Raw genomic sequence first — 22,094 nt, 5'->3', positions numbered from 1 at the left:
CAGGCTTAGTTTTCCTCATGTTTTCAGTTTTGTTTAAATAGTTGAAATGTTGCTACTCTTCATAGCTTTAACTACTGGTGTTGTTCTTCAAGTTAAGGGCCAGGTTATGTCAACACCTATATCCGATGACTTTACAATATCCTTAGAATCTCAATTGTCGTTGCTTAAATTTAAAGAAGCCCAAGCAAACAATCTTCTGACCTATAGAGAAGCATTGGACGCGCAATTGAAAGAAATTAAGCTGTAAGTAAAAAAAAAATACTTACTAAATCAGAAAATAAATATGTTTAGTTTTTCTATGCAAACAGGGCCATTTATCACACAGAAAATCTGTTGAGATCAGCTTCACATTTCCAGCATAATTTGATTTTTGAATTTAAAGTTTTGAGGCACATTTACAAGGATTGGCCCCAATACTTCAAATTATTGAAAAAAGAATTGGGCACCGCAGAGATATCACTATCTCAGGAGCTATTAACAAGGCAACCAACCTCTGTGGATTTTACGGAATCTTTGCGTGCCATTTATAGACTCCAAACTGTGTATAACTTAGACTCTTCCGACATGGCTGAAGGAATATTAGATGGCTTCGATTACAAGTATGAATTATGTATATTTTGCAAAAGCAGTTAAATATGAAATATTTAAAATATTTTCAGTGTCCAAAAATGGGGTATTGATGAGTGTTTGGTACTGGGCCTAATGTATCAATACTTAAAAAATTACGACCTATCGGAATATTGGTTGAAATTGGCTCTTCATCAATACGAGGAACATCCCAACCGCGATGTGCTAAAAATTAAACTTTGGAAATATCATAACTTGTTGGAATTTCTAATGGAGGCCAATAAGGGACTTGGTAAGTGAATATTAAGGTAATTAAGGTAAGTGTATAAAATATACAATAAATATAAATATTTTATTTTTTGTTAAATGTATGTAAATATAAATAATATAGTCAAATTATGATGAATTGCTATTCGATTTAGTATTAAGTGGTATGCATGTGTTTTAACCACCATTATTTATTTTAATTAAAGGTCGCTATGTGGCAGCTAAGGAGTTTGCGAACGAGTTAATTTCGATATTTCCAAATCAGATGTATGCTATAAAGCAACTGGCTAAGTTGGAATATCTGCAAGCAAATCCACTCAATCTCACGGAAACAAAGAAGGATTATCAGGTCCAGAAAGCAATTTGCTCAAAGCCTTATCCCAAAAAAGTATCAGTTAATCTTATTTGCCGTTATGTAAATTGGACGCCATTCCTGAAATTGGCGCCTTTAAAACTTGAGGAGTTGGCCATTAATCCATCGTTAGTCATTATTCCTGATTTCGTCGGAGAAAAGGACATGGAAATATTAAAAAATGTGGCTCGACCAAAACTTAAACGCAACGAACACTTATCATGGAATTGCAGTTGTAAAATTTCGACACTATCCAGCTCATCACATAATATTGTTGGAAAAATAAATCATCAAATTACCGATATCATAGGATTTCCAAGGAACGGAAATCAAGTGCTAGAAGTCATCAATTATGGTATTGCTGGTAACTACAATCCCCATGACACTTTAAGGTCGCCAAGCAACAGCATAGCGAACGCTTTGATATATGTAAGTATATTCTTCAATAATTAGGTTACTTATTATAATATTGCCCTTAAAACACTTTAGTTGAGCAACGCCGAAAAGGGCGGAGAAATTGTTTTCCCTTCGGTCGAAGTAAAAATAAAACCTCAAAAGGGTACATTGCTAGTTTGGGTTAATCCCAAGGAGAGTATTTTTTATCATCAGTGCCCTCTCTTAAAGGGAAATATGTGGTGTAAGTGCATGCGATTTATTTATTATTTCTTAACGACATGTTCATCTTCTTTTAGTGGCCAACAAAATGCTGAACTGAGCTTTTTATTGCATTATTTATGTACTTTTTCTAACATCTTTGTCATATGTTTATTTCAATTTGAACTCTTGGCACTGAGTTATTACAAAAGTCTACACAGGTCTACAATTATTTAAAATCGAAATTGTACTTCGAAAAATGCACACTCTTCAAGATTACATATCATATACATCATAACATTTTAATGGCAAACAGATAATTCATAGAAATAAACTTTTCTATTCACATTCATAAATCAAATTAAGTCCCAAAAATATTTATTTTATTTTCTTTAAATTTAAATAAAATGAACTATAAAGTATAGAGTTTCGTAGAAAAGGGTGCGAATTTTTCATGTCATTTTTATTAGCTTTATCAAGCTCATTACTTTATATTTTTGTCATTTTGTCTTCATTGCCTTTCGGGTGATAAATATATCTCTAAAGCAAACATGTGGTGCTTGCTTACTTCGAAAAAACTTTTAATGTGTCTACCATAAACAATTCGAATGGCTCGAGTGCCATACACGTTCGACTGAATTATAATGACACGACACTTAAATCATAAAAATCGAAAATTTACACTTGTGCGGGTGTCTGGTTGGGTGCCTGATTCTGATTCTGACTCGGATTCAGATGTGGATTCTTGGGCCACAGCTGGCTGCGTTTGTCTTTGTCTGCCTCGGTTTTCATTGCAATCAATTCCTCTTGAATAAACAAATCACTCAGGGGTCGTCCTGTCTGAGCCAAGATGTTCTGAAGTATGACTGTCAGACCATGGAAAATCAAATGTACAAGTATGTGATAATCGTATGCGGATTAAAATGCTTGTGCCGAAACAATCTTTGGCATTAAAAAGCAATTTATGCTAATAACATCCATTTGACAAGTCGTCAATTTGGCATTTGTTTGCTGTGTAATTTACGCGATATTCCATTCTGTCAGACATTCTTTTTATATACGTTGTAATCCCAGGGTTAATCATAGCTAAGGCCTGGCCGAAATTAATTTTCATCTCTTCCTTTTGATTGCCTGTTGTGTTCTGTGGGCCGCATCCTTTGGATTTTATTTTTGTTATTTTTATTCATACATACTCGTATTAAAATTTGCACACTCCTATGAATGCCGTACTCTATCCCATTCGTCGATTCGCGTCACTGCACGCAATCTGTATTCATGGAACTGAAGCTGAAGGATTTCCTTGGTTGGATGGGTGCATTGTCTATTTGGTTTTTTTGTGAAAAACCAGAAAGCTTCTCTTTTTGTAGCCAGAAACAAGAGTATTAAAATTTACCGTAGAGAGTAATCAGCGATATGGACGATACCGTAGGTTATAAAAGAAGTCTCCTCTTTTTTTTATGAAAGCAAAAGTTTAAATCAATAAAAACCTATACTAGTAACTTTTGGTAACAAAAAAAAAAAAAAAAAACTAAAGGTATATAAATATTATTACAAATCAATAAAACATAATTATACAACTTTATGATAACACTAGAGTGAATATATGAAAAAATTATTTTAATTATTATTTTAAATAATAATAAATATGTTATAAACATATTATTCATATGTTTAATCTAGTGTTATTAATTTAAAGGCAAAATATAAAACTAGATTAGACATGAAAAAAAACTCTCTGTTTTCAAATGTTCAATCTAGTGTTATTTATTTAATGGTAAAAAGCCATTAATTTTAGTTCTAAAGAGATTTCCAAAACACATATACAAAAAGTCCTGAAATAAATCATTTTATTCGAGTCAATGTAGGTGAAATCAATGTGCGCTAAGCTTGTTCATTGAAAATTCACTTATTGAAACACAAAACCGTGCACAATTGGCATGTCATACACCCCCTAAAAGCCAGACATAATAACCATTTTGAATTCGAGCATTTCAAGGTTAAGCATTGCCAAAGTCTGTCAAGTCGCGATTGATGTTAAGCCCTATCTCGACAGCTTGGTGTCAGCCAGTCATACGATTCACATACGATTCATCCACAGTCGTCCATTGTTCCACAAAAGCCTGGTAGATTGGGTCCTGACATCTTGCTTAAATGATTATTTTTATATTAAAGCAGGAGCAGCTTTTTCGTTTGGGAATCAACACTAAGAAAAAGTGCAAACTAAGGGGTTTTTCCCTTTTTTATTTTCTTAAAATATTTATTGGTTATATTTTCTTAAAAAGTTCGTTAGTTAGTTCCCCAAATGTTATGGGCATAAAGCGTTGCTTAAAGATGTAAAGATGAATTCTTGTTGTTGAGTTGATAATAAAACTTGTATTTGTTTGCTAAGCCTTTTTAAATTTCCAAAATATTACAAAAGAAATTTGTATGTTGTCTTTCAAAATATATTATTGGAGTGTAGAGTACTGCGAGTATCTCAATGTGTGCGGTAAGCATTTATTGTGTATGAAAACTGTTTTCATTGTGTGTTACAATTGATTTCGATTCGACTGTGGCTCTGCCTTCTCCTTTGAATGGCAACTGAGTTACGGGAATGTGCAAATGGAAATAGAATGAAATACTCGTCACATCGTCTGGGAGTTGAAACTACTCATCTGAAGTCTCCATTTTGTGTGGCGCTTCATTTACTTTATGTCTTTTGTCTGCTCCTTATGTGTACATGGCTACAATTTGAATGAGCTGGTGTAGCCTTTTTTGCTTTTTTTTTTTGGGTGTGCTGCATTTTTATGGTTCTCCATCAAATGTTTCTGACTGTTCTATTATTTATTGTATGGCTACTTGATGAGCATTTTGCCGAAAACGTTTTATGGGCTCATGTCTTCCGATTCAGAGAAGGCTTTTGTGCCCCTTTCCCTCATGACTATCAATCATTCTACTCTACACTGAAAATAATAGCCGACTTGAAATTACAAAAATAAAAACACGTTTTAGTATTAACAGAATTTGTGGGTGTAGTAAAGACGTTTATTTTAAAACCAAACTAGTCGGCTAAATGATTAAATTAACAGAACATTAAACTTACAATTATATTGTAATTTCAAAAAAATTACTGGTCATAAAATACGTTTTAGTATTATTAGTCATTTTCGAAGTGTTGGAATAAAACTAGTGTGCTAAATGATTAAATTAACAGAAACTTACAAGTACAATAGAATTCCAAAAAAAACTTGCCATTAAACCTAAATTAAATACCATTTGTGTGGTAAAATGTGTTTACTTTCTTTTAAAATAATTTGTATTCGCTTGAGATAACTGCCATTTTTTCCGTGTGTCGTCACACTGCTATTGAAATACTAAATTTAATAACTTTCTCCGACATTTATGAAGTGTTTACAAATAGTAAAAGCCTCTGGTCTCGACCAAATCCACTTGTCACAACCTGTTGGCCCATCGTTTATTGTACACTGGCTGCTCAAAATGGCGGAACTAATGTGCCGCCGTATTTGAATTATTATTACAACGCTTTGGGATTAGGGCGTGACGGCTATAATGAGTCTCACGCAGAGTGCAAAAAATGGCCAAGCGAAAATTGCACACGATTTATTAAGCGCCGGCGATTTTGACGAGGGACGACATGTCATTTCGCTTTGTAATTTATAACCAAAACATAGCCGAGAAAGAAAAATCGATTTGCGATATGCGATCTGACAGGCTTGGGCTTTTTGAGAAATGGCTTTAAAGTTAAAGCCCCAAGTCTCTGGAGGGCTATATTCTGCACTTGTTGTCCTTGCGATTGCCGTCTGGGCAATCAAAACCAAAACAATGACCAATGTCTAGCCGAAACTCGGTTTGGGTGGTTTTTATGAGTTCTACATGATTCTGATTGTTCCCATAACTTGGGGACATACTGGGAAGTATCTTATTTATATAACGTTTGTTATAGTTGTTTGACACCATTTCTTCTGACTAAAATATTTTATGTAAAAGCATTTCCTTTTATGTAAAATAGGTTTATTTTTGTGGTGTGAAAAGATTTTTAACAATTTCTAGGCGCTTATAAGAAGCCCTTGTCTCCATTTATGAGTAACAAAAATACACTTTCTTAAATAAATTTCTAGTTATTAAATCTATTGACTAAAAGGTGTTCAAGGCAAGTGGTGGGCTATCTGTTCAGTAGTTACTTAAATGTGATAAATTCATAGTTTTCTAAGAAATTAAGTTACTATTTGGGGCTGAAAGTGATATTTATTTGAGACCTTTATTTTATAAATGCTGCTGTGACATTGATTTGTAAGATCGGATCATCGTATCTTTAATCCTTCGAACGATTTAAAACAATTAAATGAACAAAACTTTAGGCAATGCATATCAGCATCAATCCATTGCACAAATCCAAGGACTCCAGACGAAAATTTACTTGTTCAGGCTGTTGTCCAACTCTCCCACCTGCTGGCTGCTCACTGAATTATGGATGGCTCTTAAAGCGCATTCCAAAGCTGCTTTGTCCTGGACTTCTGGCTCCTTGCTGAATTTTAAATGGGCCCGCATTCCTAGAATGCTTGTTTTGTGCCTCGTTGGTTGCCCAATCGACATTGGTCGTCGTCTTGGAGTACTTCCAGTCCAATTTGCCGGATCCCTCGTCTGCCATTGTGCCGTGTGTACACACGCGCCGCTCTAATAATCCAATTTCCAAGTGTTGACTTACGTGTTGTGACACTTGAGTTCGTCCCTGAGGGAATTGTGGTCTGTTCTGTTGCTGCACTGACTATAAAATAATTTTTTCAACTCGGATTTCATTATTTTCACAACTGAAGAAACATCTTTACATTTTAAAGCCTTCTTTGTATATCAGGGGTTATTGGGAATATTCTAAAAGTTGATTAAAAATCTAAACTCTTAATAAAATCGAAGGCATTCAACAAGCAGAGAGAGCTTCCAGTAAATTTCGAAATTTGTAACTTCAAGATAGTTAGAATAATTCTCATGAGAATGAAAAATAATACAGTTGCAACAAATATTTATATTTTTATTTTGTCCATGTTTAAAAAAATTTATTTTTAATATATTAGCTTGAATATTTAGAATATTTTTTTGAGAAAGGAACTTGTCTACGTTTATAAACACTTAATTTTGTATCTTTATTGACAATAAAGTTTTGAAAAACTCGAATTTCATATACGATTCTTAAAATTCATAAAATAAATGCTTGTGATATTTGATACGTAATATGTTTTCAATATTTTTTTGTTATGCAAAAACTCTTTATTGCAGATTTCATTTATTAACCACTTAAAATCAAAGGAAAATTTACAGTAATATCAAATGAAAAGTTTTTTACCCGTTTACCTTCCTCCATCAAAACCGCTGACTAATTAGCAGTTGGCCAAGAGAGGAATTTGCCGTTAGTTTGGACATTTCCATCTATCTTTTTTCTTCTTTTTTTAGCTCTCTGCCACGCGAATTAAACCGCAATAAATGGCTTGTGGTGCGATGTGTGGGTGATTCGCGAAAAACACTTTTATTTGACTTTGTTTTACTGTGCATTTTTAACGTTTCTCTTTAGTATCATGTCAGACTGCGGGAAAATTCCCATTTTATCTTTAGATTTTTTGGATGTTTTCTGAAACTATGGATGTTGGATTCATCTTAGATTTTTTATGATTGCTCAACTGATTTTGGGTTTCAAAGGAAATTAAAACACGGCTAAATCTTATTTGTAAGCAAATGCAGTAGATGAAATTTTTTATTATAACAAAGTATAATAAAAAATGTAATCCAAAATATTAAATTATTATTTAATATTCTGACTTTTGAAGAGGACAGTTAGCTTCTGTAAAACCAACTGAGTTCGGGTTTCAATATCTAAAAAGTAATACGAGTGTACTTTACTAAAATCGTCATTCTCTTATTTTGAACTAAAAAGGATAAGTTATAATGGTGATTTTACCAACTCAAGCTTACCTAAAAACTTTTATGATCGCGCAGCTGCTATGGATCCCGACAATTAGCACACCCTAAAGTGTCATAAATAGATGAGGGATTAGGTAAATGGAATATCCCACAGGCAGATGTAATTCCACCCAAAGGATGCAGATGTTATCCCACCCAAAGGATGCATGATACCTGCAACAGGTAATAGTTCCAACTACCTGATACCCTACACTCCAGCTTTAGTTTGTATATAAGCCCATCCGATGAGGTGAAAAGTATCAGTCAGCAACTGAATCTTGTCCTAGACACATCTCAGTATTCCTGAAACGATTGTGAAGTGTTATTCCTCAGCAAACCGAAATAGTGAAAAGCTAATTTCAAGTAAACATAACTTGGGAAAATAGCCAAACAAATTTTAAATTTCCTCGACATTTGAGAGTTATATAATTGCCATACCACAATCATGTACGACGAGGAGCCAATCTCCAGCTTTGTGTTCTCCAACGACGAGACGACGCAGACCTTCCACCACCAGTGGTTTGCCCAGGGCCAGATGCACGAGTGCCCCACCTGCTACAGCTCCATCCACGCCGATGAGCCGCCATCCCAGCACTGGCTACGTGGCGGAGAGGCCTCCCAGGGACTGCAGCTCACCAAGCAGCAGCAGGCCGTCCTGGACATCATCGAGGCCCGCCAAATCGAGACCTTCTTCTTCTGCGACGAGAGCTCCAAAGACAAACTGGACCACTTCATGGGGGAGACCTGTGCCCGGGGAGTGCCCGAGCTGCTTCGCTGGATGTTCCAGAACAACACGGTGGCCGTGGAGTTTAGTCTGGCCTGCTATGTAAACTCCATGGACCAGGTGCTGATCTTCCAAAGCGGATCCCTCCGAGTGGATCACCACTACGACGTGGACGAGAGTGTGGGAGTGGTCTATGAGATGCTGATGCAGCGGATCGAGAACTACCTGCACTGCAGCAGTGAGTATGGGATGGACGAGTGCAGCATCACCAGGCTGAGGGTGCAGGTGAAGCGGATTCGGGTGGATGCGGAGAGCCAGAGCGCGGAGTCGGTCCACTTTCCGCTGCCCCTGCAGCTGAAGCAGGAGGAGGGTCTGTCCACCACCTCCACCAGCGAATCGGAACTGGCCAGCCTGCGCTCCGCCTACCTGAAGCACTTCCGCGAATGCAACGGCTACTTCCCGCCCAACATGCGGGTCAATCTCTACGGGCTGCAGCAGTGCAAGACCACCAAGGAGCTGTATGTGGTGCCCTACCACATCAGCGAAACCCTCCAGCAGCTGCCCAACAAGAACTTCCTCATCCTGAACAACATAATGGGGCAGTTCCAGCGGCTGCACGAGCTCTCCACCCCCGTCAAGTCCATCGAAAGGGACCCGCTCGGCTCGCCCATGAAGGATCTCCACTGTCGCAGGTGTCGCACCCAGTTCTCGAGGAGCAGCAAGCTGCACATCCATCAGAAGCTGCGCTGCGGCCAGGACTTCTCCGTGGACAGCATGCACGCGGACATCGTGGAGATCTACGAGCAGTGCCTGCCCATCTCGAGGAGCGTCTTCCAGTACGCCTGCTACGGCATCACCAAGCCCAAGACTGTCATGCGTAAGGGCCAGTTCGTGCCCATCGAGTGCGACTGGCGCAGCGAGAGCTCCGTAAAGGTCCAGCATGGTCCCTGTGTCGTCATCAGCAATGCCCAGCACAGCAGTCCTTGTAAATTCTATTAAGTAAATAAATACATTTTAAGCACCAATATCATTTCTTTTCAACATGGGCGGGAAACAATTTGGTTGGGATTAGCGGTATTTCTTAACAAATAACTAAAGAACTTTAGAAAAAATCTGTTACTGATACATTTTATTTCTTAAGAAAAAAAACGGTTTTAAAAATTACATATTAATTTAATTTTCCAAAACTTATAAAACAAAAAATTGTTGGTGAACATTTGTAAGAAAAAAGGGTGTTGGGGAAGTGCACTTGTAAATTACACAGACTCTAAGCGCATGCTTACAACTTAAATATATATATGTACATAAGGCTTCTAATTAATTCTGTGTATAATTTCTTTAAATTCTAAAGCTGCAATTGATGCAAGCTTTTTCGCTTTTTCAAAAAACCCGTATATATTCAGCTTACTTAAGTGACCAAAGGCAAAAAGATCAGCCAATAGAGAGAATAAACAAAATGCGCCAACACCGCCTGCAAATTGCAGCACTCAAACGAGAGGCGGACCGTACAGTGGAGCCCGCGGAAACCGCCTCTATTCCTCCCTTTGAGTTTTCCTTGCCTCCGCGGAAAACCAAGTGCACAATAGTGGGCCAGTGGAGAATGGAAACTGGACAATGACCACCGCGTGGCAAGTGACGTGGCAATGGCGACGGCGATGTCCTGCCACAGGATCTGGAGCTCTGCAGTCGCTTAATTTCCGTTTCCGCTTTTCACGCTTCATTGTCCGCTTTGGTTTAGGTTTTGGTTGTGGTTCTGGTTACCTCCACACAGAGTTTTTCCCACTCTGGGCAATTTAAAGCTGCTTCCCAGTGAAATATGCTCGCAAATTAACAATGGCAATTAGAAGGTGCTTAGAGCAAAAGTAGACAATAATTATTTAACCTAGTTTGTACCGCTCGCTGTTAATTCGTCTAGCTTTCGTTACATTGAATTTTTAATACGAATTAGTTTTCTCTACCTTTTGTTATTGCGTTGTGGATAATGTATAAATAATTGAAAAATTATTTTTCACTTACAAAGTTTTCTTTTTACCAACCAAACGTTATTTTAACACGTTTAAACACACAAGAGCCTTCACTATCCGACACCCTATAAATTGTGTGCCTTACTTTGTTGCACTGTTCAGCATTTATTTAGTTTTCTATTTTTGTTTATTTTTTTTACTCGGCTTGGGCATTTGGCTGGCATGTAAACAATGCCACAGAGCCACCGAGCAGCAACATCGGCATCAGCGGGACCGGGACAAAAACTTAATTAAGTCTGATGCAGGACGAGGCGACGGAAGCCATGGCGCTGGCCAAAATGCAGTGAACACCCAAGAAGTATGGGAAAAAGGATTGCCACTGGTAAACAAATATGCCGCAAAGTTGCAACCAAAGTGGTGACTTCGATGCGACACCGGTGTACACATTGCCGTGGGGCAATGATCAATGCGCATCCATCAGGTTTGCACTCAAAATCAAATCAAAGAGCGACTGTAAAAATGTTATTTGCTCTGCACAGTGTAAAGGCGAAGCTGACGAGCAATCAACCGGACATCCGGATGCCCAACGGAAATGGATGGATGACGGAGACTACTATATATCGATCCAGACTGAATCACACCATGCGTAACCGGGTCACACAAATTTCACACTTTCCCCTGCCGAGTAAACTCCGCTCAGGCATGCTGCTCAAAAGCTCAGTAAAGGGTTGTCTAATGGGTGAGGCAGGATACCTGTCCAAGTTTGAGGTCCTCACGATCCGGTAAATCCTGCAAAATTGAGCTGGATGAAATCTGTGCACTCGGCTTTATCCTTTCACCTCCTCTGTCATCTCAGCGTGTTGACATTTTGCGAGTTTTACCCATATTTTTTCTGTCCTCTGCAACTCCGATTTAGAGCTGTCTAAGGACAGGATCTGAAACAAGTGTTCTGTACACATATTGAGCTTTTGATAGTTTGCTTTCTTTTGGTACATTTTCACACATTGCCAGGACAGAAAAACGATGGCAAAAGGGTATAGACCGATTCGTGTGGCAACAGCATGAATAATGCTAATTGGGTCATAAACTATTGAGATGAATTCCAGTTGCATGCTAAATTTCTAATTGCTGAATTCTTGAAACCAAAATATTTTAAAATTCGTTCTATGAAAGGATTTTCGTAGCTTATATACAGCTCAATTTTATATTCATTTTTTTTCCAATCGAATTGGCTGTTCAGAATTTTGTTATCATTATTAGAAAAAAACTACCGAATATTTAATGACCTGAAAGCTTTGATACGTGTTTTGTTTAAATTGGTATGCAAAATCATTGTAAATTTTAAATTTTGGTTTACCATATTTTCTTGAGTTAATTTCTTGAAACACCCAACTTCAGTTTGCCCTTAAAACACCCCAAACAATGTTCTGGTCTTGTTTTGTAAATGTAATTATTCTTGCGTTAAACTGTATTTCACAGTACATATTTTAAGCTGTGCCATTTTATTTTCATATTATTTTTTTTATACGGTGAAAACTTTTCCACTTTATTCAGGCCAAGCCTATGAGGGAAATGCGAATGAATGAAAAAGTGTAACTTGGTTGCAATTTATGTTAAAATTTCCATATTCATGCAACTAGCAACAACAAGGATGGAGATCCCACTTCAAGTGTCTGGCTCTGATGAAAATTGCCATAAAAACTTTGGCTGTCTCAATGGCAAAAGTCGTCAACACAGCGTCGTCGCCAACATTGTCGTCGTCCTTTTAGCCTTCTCAGTCCTTTTAGTCTTCTTCGTCCTTTTTAGCCAGAAATCCCCACAGACACCGCACAGACGGTGGTAAAGTGAGAGAGGCAACTTCGGAATATGGCTAAAACTGTGGGTGGGTCTGGGATTTGAGGTGTTGACTGGGCCACAATTTGTCGCTAACAACTAAATTCCATGCTTGGTTTGAGTGCAATTGCATCGCATCGCATCCCCGCTGCATGCAAATTATGCAAATTTGCTTTTCAGCCGGCATACCCCCTCCCACTCACACCCTTTCACTTTCACTTTCTAACTGACTGAGTGCAAGGTCAACATATTTATGCCCTTTCATTCCGCATGCAACGGGCAAAAAGCTTAAGCTGAAATTACGACTAAAGCTGAGCCAGCAGCGCCAGTTGAGACAGCAATTAAAATGCTTTAGAATTCAGTTGGCTGTCAGTCAAAGATTGAGTCACTCGTAGTCATCATTCTTGTTTGACAGCTGCTAGCTGGATGTCATTAGATGGATACCAATGAGATGCCACTTGTGGGTTCGTATTCATGTATTCGCATGGCAGAGGAACAAAATTCGCCGTTCACAACTTTTTAGCGCACTCAAGAGCTTTGTAAGCAAACTGCGTGGGTGGTTTAGAGGGTGTCAGATGGGCGTGTTGGAATGGGTAAAGTTTTCAAAAGTCTGGTAAACAAGGTGCAATCCGAATTTTTTTTGTGAGAAAAAATTAAAATTACACTGAGAAGGCGAATTTGTATTTCTAAACAATTTGACTCTAACAACACTGTATACATTTTATTTATGTTTATTTTAATCCATAGCTTCTTTGTTTATCTTGAAAATCATGATTTTTTTGCTGACAGATTACAACCAAAAACCTTGAGAAATCGGCACCTAACGTGTAATATAAGACTGTAGTCGGTTTACAGTTTCTTGTATTGTCTTATACTCGAAGCTGTAAGAACTCTGTTAACTCTAACAAAACTGCAAAAAAATGTATATTTATTTCATTATAATTCTAAGTTAACAGCTACTTCTAGAGAAGTAATTTTCATTATTTGTTAATCTGAAAGTTAACTTCATAATACAACTCTGCAGGATTTCAGTTAACTAATTTTATAGTGACATTGATTTTTAAGGTACTTGCAAACCGACCCTCATAAACAAAATACTGTATTCAACTTAAGTTCCCATCTTATTTTCTGCATAATTTGCAGTCTTTGTAAACGAAATGAATTCTAGTGTTGACCTTGTTCTCTCGCCACATGCTTTGCTAATTAATTATGCAACATTTCTGGGGGTCATGCTACAGAGGCATATGGTTAGATAGTCTGTGCTGGATTTATATTTAATTTATTGCATTTAATTGAAATGCATTACATTTGAGTGGCTGACCATCTGCCTAAGTGTTTTTATTGTTATATGGTTGTTGCTCTGCTGATAAAGTTGTCTGCACTTATGGTTGGTTGTTTAAATATTTGGTAGATGGTTGTTTTCATCCAAATTCCTGATGCATACATGTTGCAGAGATTCTGCTTAATTTTTTATACATTCTCAAAAAATTATGCTTTATTTGTTATCAAGCTAAATTTTAATTTCTTTGAAAGACATGGTATTAAATATCTCTTTGAAATTTCCATAAACTTTTGTCAGGAACTTTTTCAACATCCTCTTTCCTCTATTTTAAATGGCAGCGAAATTTAATCATTAATTTTCAGACTCCTTGAACATCTTGTTCCACTTTTTCCCTTCATCTGTCCTGTCTTTATTATCTTTTTTTAGCTCATCTAAAATCAGTTTAGCTGCTCGTTTGACTTTTTTTCTATAAAAAAGTCATTGACTACTTTATCTTGACTTGCTTTGCATTTGCTTAACTATTTGAGCAACGTAGCTTTTTCACCCGGCTTCCGGCTTCCTCTTTTGCCAGCCTTCAGCGAAATGCATTTCTTAATAAACCCTTAATCCTTCTAAGACTCGGATTTCAATTTTACCTGCGCTGCCGTTCATTAATACAACTCTCGTATTTTTTGTTCTTTTTTTATGTTTTATTCTCTCATTAAATTGGAAAATTCGATCAATCGTAAAATTCATTTACGATTCGCACGTTCAGCAGCTTGAAAGTTGATGGTAAAATCAAATTGAAATTGTTTGAATTTAATTTCCATTGATGTGATGATGCTCTCTTTGGGATTCCCCGTCATTTTCACCTTTACGATTACCTTTAAAGCAGTAAATCGTTCAATAAAGGTTGCTTGTTTAATGTAATTAAACTCGGCGCTACACATACACTTTGAAATTAACCAAATCAAAAATACTACATATGTAGACTTTTGATTAATTGATTAATTTTTACACAGTTTGACCCAACCCAGAGTTACTTTGATTCGTTAGTTTTAAACACACCCCCTCATAGTTAACTGCACCGCAATGAAACTTCTGCAAACTTCTTCGTATACGCAATCAATTAAATTTCCGCTGGTCACGACGTGTTAAATGCAGCCGTAAGTTACTTAATGACTTTTGACCGGCTTACAGCCATCGTAACCGGCTGACAGGTGCTTAAACCACCTGCCCAGAAATGCCATCACACCCAATCGGAATCAAGATTAACTCTCCCTCGCAGCCATCACTCAAAATCACAGTTCAAATTGCAAAATGCAGCAAATTAAAACAAAGGCACATAAATGGCTTAATAATTCTTTTCTTTGGCCCTGCAAGGACCCCTGTTGGTAGTGATGCCGAATTCGGTTTAAACAAATTACCCAAAAATGGGATAAACAAATTAAAAAAAAAAATTAAATGAAATTAAATTAAATCTTAAATTTTATTGCTTGTTTTGTTCTGATAGTAAATCATTTTAATATGGTAGGAATTTATCCACAAAACAAAAAGTAGATTATTTCCCAAAATATCTTTCTAATTATCAAGTAAATTGAAGACTTTCTATCAAAAATGTTTTATAAAGAAATTTAAAATAATCAAAACCCTTATGTGTCTACTTTATTTACTACTATGACCGATTTTGAAGGGTAAACAAAAATATATTATAATATTTGACGTTGGGACTTAAAATAGTTCTTAAATAATACCCCCTGCAAGGTTATATAAACTTGATTCCCAAAATGTCCTTCATACGATATTGAAAATTAAAAGAGGGCCAAGTTGTCATCACTGCCTGTGGGTGCCTCATGGAAATCGGCCTAGACAAAGGCCGAGTCTGCCGACACGGCATTAAATTGGGCGGCAGTTGGCTTTTATTTATTTTCTGCGTAATTTCATAATTTATGCAATGTAAAATGGGAGTTGCGGGCGCCCCTTCTGTCCCACTGCACCGGAAGTCGTCTGCCACACCCCCCGATGTCGCCTTCCGCCACCTTGTTGGCTGCCATCCAACTGACATTTTTCATAACTGCTGTGGGTGGTCTGGGGCTTACATTTTTCTGGCATTTTTTCCAGCGCCCCTCTTTTCTGTCCCGCTTTGCTTTTTACTAATTTAACATTTCAGCGTCCAATTAACATTTTAAGCCAAAAAGCTTTGGGGAGTTGCACGCAGGAAAAGAGCCAGCGGAAAAGTGTATGTGCATGTGCCTTTCTATCATAGGGTAGAAAAATGTTGATTATGAAATTTTTGAGCTTCCTGAATTAAGTTGGGGCAACCAATGCCATGTGGGCTAGATTGATTGGATTGGAATTTCATTTCATTGAAAGTTTCAATATATCCCAATAAATTTGGTCGTGTTGTTTTACTTTAAGATAATATTAAATTAGCAAAGTCTTGCTCAAATACAAAGTTAAGCCAAATAATTTTTACAATTAATTTTCCTCTTTATATAACATATATCAATTTTACTCATCTGTTTAGAGAGGTAATTTTTAAATCGATTATAAGTTCTACATTTCTAAAATTTAAACTATTTATTAGTTTTGAAGGAAGAAAAATTTGCAATATAAACAGGTTTTAAATTGGTTTCACATTTTGAGAGCTTTTAATAGTTTTTACTGGGTTTTTGCCATCTTCAAACGATATGCTTTTAGTTGTTCAATGCCGATCCGTTTAGCTAAAGCATTAAGAGCTAAATGAAAATGGGGGAGATTTGGTTTCTTTACGCAATGTGAGCCTTTCGATATAACCAAGTGGTAAATAGAAAATTATGAATGCTGAAATACTGGTGAATTTATGGAGGCCTCAGACCAGACTGGATCCCACAACTCCTGCCATTTTCCGTATATATCCTCGTTATTTCCCATTTCATTGGCATTAGCATGCAGTTAGGACTCCGGCTTTAATGCAAATGCATTCCAGTGGCTCTGGCACATATGCAACGTGATGTGGAAATCCATTCACCGGGGAATGTCTGCTGCTTGTGCTGCATTCCAAGGAATAATAGAAATTCATTTTTATGCTACGCAATATTTCCGAATAATTTCTCAACTGCTGCTGCTGCTGCTGCTGCTGCTGCTCATTAAAATTGAAATTATGTTTTTTGTTTTCATACACCCGCTCTTCAGTCGGTCTGTGTGTTTTGCAGCCCTTTGTCGTTTGAGTTTCGCAGTCACCCTGCTTTTTAAAATGTTCCAGTTGCCAGCGTGTTAATTTGTGCGTAAACGTTGCACTAACGAAGCGGAAGCTTTTTGCTCCGCGAATAATAGAGGGTTAAGAGAAGGGTAAAGGGGTTATTCGGTTTGCGCAAATTCTGTTGGGATAGACCGCGTAATTGAAATGGCATTTAAATGTTTCGGGGGGACCTGTGTGACGATGCTCAGAGTGCATTTCCATGCAAGGGAATGTCATACAAAATTATGGCGGTTGATTAAAGGTGTAGCGGGGGTGAAGGGTCTACATGCAGGAGTCAAAGGTCACAGGCAGTCTGAAGTAATTTCAACATGTCTAAGCAATTACTGGTAAGCTTTTCGGATTAATAAAAGGGTATTATGACCTTATAAGTTCGTCACAAATTTAAAATATCATTTTGTATTTTCAAACATATATGTATAAATAAAAACTTAGTTTAATTTAATTAACATAAATGCGTGTTAAAATTAAAAATTTTAAAAGAATTCAAGTTATTAAAAGTTTTGCCATTTCAAAAGAATTAATAATATTTTAGTAGTCTCTATAGGCTTTATTTGGTTTTATATATATTTTTTTTTTTAATTTTAAATGCAGATGTATTACTTTTATTTAACAAAACTGTACAAAAAATTGCACTTATATTCACGATATTTTGGCTTTTGTGGCGCTTATATATTAAATAAGCTTCACCACAAATTATAATAAGATTTCCATCTTGTGCGTGCTTTTTATATGAATTTCTCGAGAAACCGATTAGTTACCTTAGTAATTGCCAACTCGTGTTGCGTTTAACCATCGGGTTTCATCTTCAAGCATGGCATCCACCGCAAAACCAATTACAATCTAGTGGGCAAACTGTGACGAACTGAACTCTTCGATCTTGAGACACGTGTGGAGCATGGCGACCCCAATTTCCGGAGACCGCAAACTCTTTGGCACTGTTCAATGAGATTCTGCAGGAGCTCCATTAGAAAGTTGCCAACGCCAACGCCAACGCCAACACACATATCAATTACACAAGTTTTCCTTAGTCGCCGTCGCCTTGGTTTTTGGTCCTGGCATCGTTCTGTAATTGCATGGAAAACGGCAACCGCAGCTCCGTGGACTCGCCAGAGTTTTCTCCCAAAAGTTGTTAGCCAGCGTCTTTGGTGCGTTCAAGTTAAATTGAAATTTGCATTTCGCCGGACAGCGGAGCCATAACTTGACTGACTGTCTGACACAATACATTTCCGTTTGAAGCCCGGAATCTATTCATTCCGTTTTCATTTCCTTCAAGTTCCTTTCTTTTATACCCTAACAGAGTACGTTGTGATTTTAGAATTGAAATAAACGCGCTTGTCGTATTTTAAGGAAATTAAATTTTTTAGATGTTTGAATTTAAAATGTCTTGGCTAGAAATCAGCATTTCGTTTTCTTTCGTGAGCGATTGTTTCACATTTTCAAATACGAGTCAACAGAATAAATTTGAAGAAGCTAGTGAAATAAACTGATTTTTCTATTTTATCTGTTTTTATAAAAAACGGAAATATTATATAATATATTTTTAAATGGACCAATTATTTTCAGTTATTATTTTTGAGCAAAATTGGTTTATTTTCGAAACTATTTATTTATCTGTAAGAGTATTTAAAAAGTGAACTAAATAAGCTTACTATCATTGTTTACTTGGGTTTGTCTTCTTTTGACATTTTATTGTTTAAGTAGCATCAACAAATGCACTTTTTCTTATTCCCCTCCCAGTTGGAAGTAATTTTCCTGTATTGTGTTGTATTCTGAGTTTAATGCGTGAATATTGTTATGCTTATACCAGCAAAAGTAGCCAAAGGGCAATGAGCAATAGTATTTTACAAAATAACCATAACAAAATTGGATATTTCTGACATGAAGAGATAGGTTTTTTGTTTGGTATTTCTATAGTCGATATTAAATGTAGCTGTAAAAACCTTTGAATTCGTGTTTGTTGCTGGTGATTTGGTTTTATTTTAGTCAGGTTTTAAAAGTTTTTGTGTTTGCTTTTGTGTCCAAAACTTTTACAGAGAGCAGCAAAAGGTTTCAAAAACATTTTTCGCATGTGGGAAAACATTGAAACTTAGAACATTGACTGCTCCATTGGGGATTGTTGTTGAAGTCTTCCCCAGGTGTAATATGAATTTTTTTTTATGATAGTTTGCAAGAATCTGCATAAATTTGACGTATATCAAAAAATAAATATAAATCTTGAAGTGATTTTCGGAAAAGCTATAAATACAAATGAAACAAATAATAAATTTATTCTCTATAAAAACTAACATTGTTTAATGGTGGGCTTTTCCCAATTGCTTTTTAAGAATTTCTCCAGGTTGGTTAAATAAATAGAATCTAAATTTGTTTTTTTGTATCTTTTGATAAAACAAAGTGTCCATGGTTAATTTTAATTATATGGACATAATTGTGGCATCGCCGGTCACTAGTTAATAACAATCGCAGCTAAGTACCTTAGGCAGGATATAGGGACCTCAATTTAGGTCATACATTCGAACGCCGTTGCACTCTCGTTTTAAGGCGATCTGGTTTTAAGGCGATAACCATTTTGTCCTTGGGAGAAGTTCGAAGCGAGGTCCTTAAGGATATAGCTGTATACGGCCAGCTTCGACAACAACAGCGAAATGCATTTACGGCGTAATCCAATCACGGCAGTAATGAAATGGTAAGTGCCAGACACACGAACCGGAGGTGAAGGGCCAAAGTGAAGCCCAATGTGGGTTGGGCCATTCCCAGTTGGAGCTGCATTCAGCCACCGGAAGCAGCCAGCTGGCCAGACAAAGCTCCTTTGGACGCAATCTGTGCGCCGGCCAAAAATGCAACAGATCCTGCTCTTGTTCCTCTTTTTCTGGGTCACGTTTTGTATTTTGCGAGGTTTTTTTTTCGGCCGGGGGCTTGGTCTTTGTGCGCCATGGCACTTGGAAAAATTCTGTTTTGTATGAAAAATATTTTGAAATTTATTTTTTAAACGACAAAAAGAATCTTACCAGTTATTGATTAATTACATTTTTCCGAAACACCAATATAATTTGACGTTCAGTTTAAACTTAATGTAAGAATAAGAAAATCGGCCTTTAACTTTTATTATTTTACTTTCTTTTGGAATTTTTTTTTCAGTGACGTCAAGCGAGATTTTTAATAGCTCACGTTTCAGATTGCAAGCCGTAGCGGAGTTCCAATCGTTTTGACCAACAATCCCCGTTGTTAACGCTGATGACAATGATGGCCCTCAGTGGTTGTTCAACCTATGTGCTGTTTCGACTTTTCTGAAGACTTTCGAGCTGCCCCTGACATTGACATCTTTGCAAGTATCCAGGTTGCTTTACCTGGAAAATCGATTAATGGAAACGCTTACCAATCAATGAGTTAACTGCAAACCGCAATTTCCACAGTTCTAATTCAATTGCATTTCAGGTGACCGCAGAAATGTGATGGACAAGCGCACAAACTAATCAACTAATTAAAACCAAGTTTCAACGCTACGCAATTGGTCACGTTTCACCACATAAATCAAAGGACTACTACTTTAAGTTGCACAACTTGTTGGGAAAGTGTCAGGGATTTAAAGACCAGATGAGGCGGAGCTTTGAAAAGTCAAGAGTGATAATGATTCAGATGCCAAGAAGGTAAGTGAAATAAACCAAGCCAAACCAAACCAAACAGGGAAAATTCTCACAAATTTGCACTCGCAAAAGTTGCTAAGCTGTCGTTGCTTTTTCCCCATCTCTTGACTTACGCAAATCCCCCCCAACAAACAGCTCAAAGCTCAAACGTTCTTGCCATTTATTTATTTTTTTCTTTCAATGAATTGCTTTCCCATATTTGAGTTAACATTTTCACTCCTCACCTTTCGCGTGTCTGCAGTCTGCAGGTGGGCGCACGTATATTTGAGAAACTGAGGAAACTGGAAAACCATTTCAAAGCCAACTCTTTATGCTGGCGCGCTGAAACGCATAAATCAATGGGGGGAAAGCAAGCCGGGAAAGTGGCAGAAAGCCAAGTTCCTAAACTTGATTTAATGCCGGTGCAGCTAGCAGAATACAATATATTGGCAGGTTGTTCTCCAAAGTGCGCTGGCTTAAAAGCCCTTAACTTGACTTCAGTTCAATCGTATCCAAATAAATCAACAACAGCAGCAGCAGCAACGAAAAAATACTCCAGAGGCTCACAAAAGTCTAAGAATTTGTTCTCTGACAAATGAATGGTGGTTGTCAAGATGTCAAGTTTTGTAGCCCTTCAAAAGGTTTCAATTGAATTAAAGTTTTAATAATTTTCAATGCTGCATTTTTCCCCAATCGACCGCGAAACTTAAATAATGAAAACTTTAATTATATGAATTTTCAAAGTCACATTCCATTTTCAAATCCTTAAGTTTTTATTTTCTTAAGCCGGTTGATATTGTAATTAATTGTAATTTTCTTAAAATTCCCTTCTAAAAGTCAATAGTACAAAACATATATTTTTTACAAACATTGCTTTATTGACACTTTTTCAAGCACATTAACATAATTTAACTAAATTACAGAATACTCAGCTCGTTCCGAAATATACTGTTGGTTAAACAAACCTCAATTATTGAAGTACATCCATTTCCAAAAAAAAGCAGTATTCACACCATCACATTTAAATAATTTTATATATCTGAGCGACACCTAGTTGTTGCACATATCTGTATGTATATACAATTAAAACAAAATTATGTTCATTTAAAAGTATCTCTTTTGCTCTATCAATTAAAATTCTGGCCAAGACTCCCGCAGACTTTAATAGTGGTATTTACTCAGCTGGTTTCATACTTCGCCGACCGCCCTCGTAAAAAGTTTTTTATTTTACATTTTACGAGTGTCTTGGCTGACTTAGTTGGCTTTTGGCTAAGCAGCTTATTTTGTGCAATCTCGTCTTATTCCTTTTTAACTGCATAAATCTGTGTAATTACCTAATTGGTTAATTATGAAATCTGTTCTGCAAATGTTAATATTTTCTTAAAAAAACAAAAATCAATTAAGTTTGAATTATTAAATCGTTTAAATGTCCTTTGTTTTATAAGTACTGGTTTGAGAACTTAATTGTAGCTTATGGTAGTAGTGTTACTGGCAGTAAAATATTCAAATAAAATATATTTCTGTTTAAAATTCAATTTATATTTATATTTATATAGATTTTAAAATGTTTGAATTTATATTTGTGGATCTTAAACATATCAAATCAAAATTTTTGTTGCCCCATCAACTTTTGTATATTGCTAATATATCGTTGTGCGGTTACAATCTTATAAGAATCTTTATCGAAATTATATATATAAGTTATTTGTGTAGACATGTATT

The 22,094-nt window shown here is 36.6% G+C and overlaps 2 protein-coding genes across 2 annotated transcripts; both read left to right on the top strand.

The window, feature by feature from the left end:
* Positions 1-46: 46 nt before the first annotated feature.
* On the top strand, positions 47-2,138 carry LOC108135703 (prolyl 4-hydroxylase subunit alpha-1-like). The gene is made up of 6 exons (XM_017256546.1): positions 47-243; positions 309-599; positions 660-859; positions 1,041-1,615; positions 1,676-1,823; positions 1,879-2,138. The coding sequence occupies exons 1-6, from the start codon at positions 47-49 to the stop codon at positions 1,899-1,901; spliced, it is 1,434 nt and encodes a 477-aa protein (XP_017112035.1). The 3' UTR covers positions 1,902-2,138.
* A 5,990-nt stretch (positions 2,139-8,128) lies between these two features.
* On the top strand, positions 8,129-9,452 carry LOC108135705 (protein terminus). The gene has a single exon (XM_017256548.2). The coding sequence runs from the start codon at positions 8,175-8,177 to the stop codon at positions 9,450-9,452; it is 1,278 nt and encodes a 425-aa protein (XP_017112037.1). The 5' UTR covers positions 8,129-8,174.
* Positions 9,453-22,094: the final 12,642 nt, after the last annotated feature.

This window comes from Drosophila elegans, unplaced genomic scaffold, assembly GCF_018152505.1.
Source record: "Drosophila elegans isolate 14027-0461.03 unplaced genomic scaffold, ASM1815250v1 contig_208, whole genome shotgun sequence".
NCBI classification, from domain to species: Eukaryota; Metazoa; Arthropoda; class Insecta; order Diptera; family Drosophilidae; genus Drosophila; species Drosophila elegans.
This window is presented reverse-complemented; position numbering and strand designations above follow the sequence as displayed.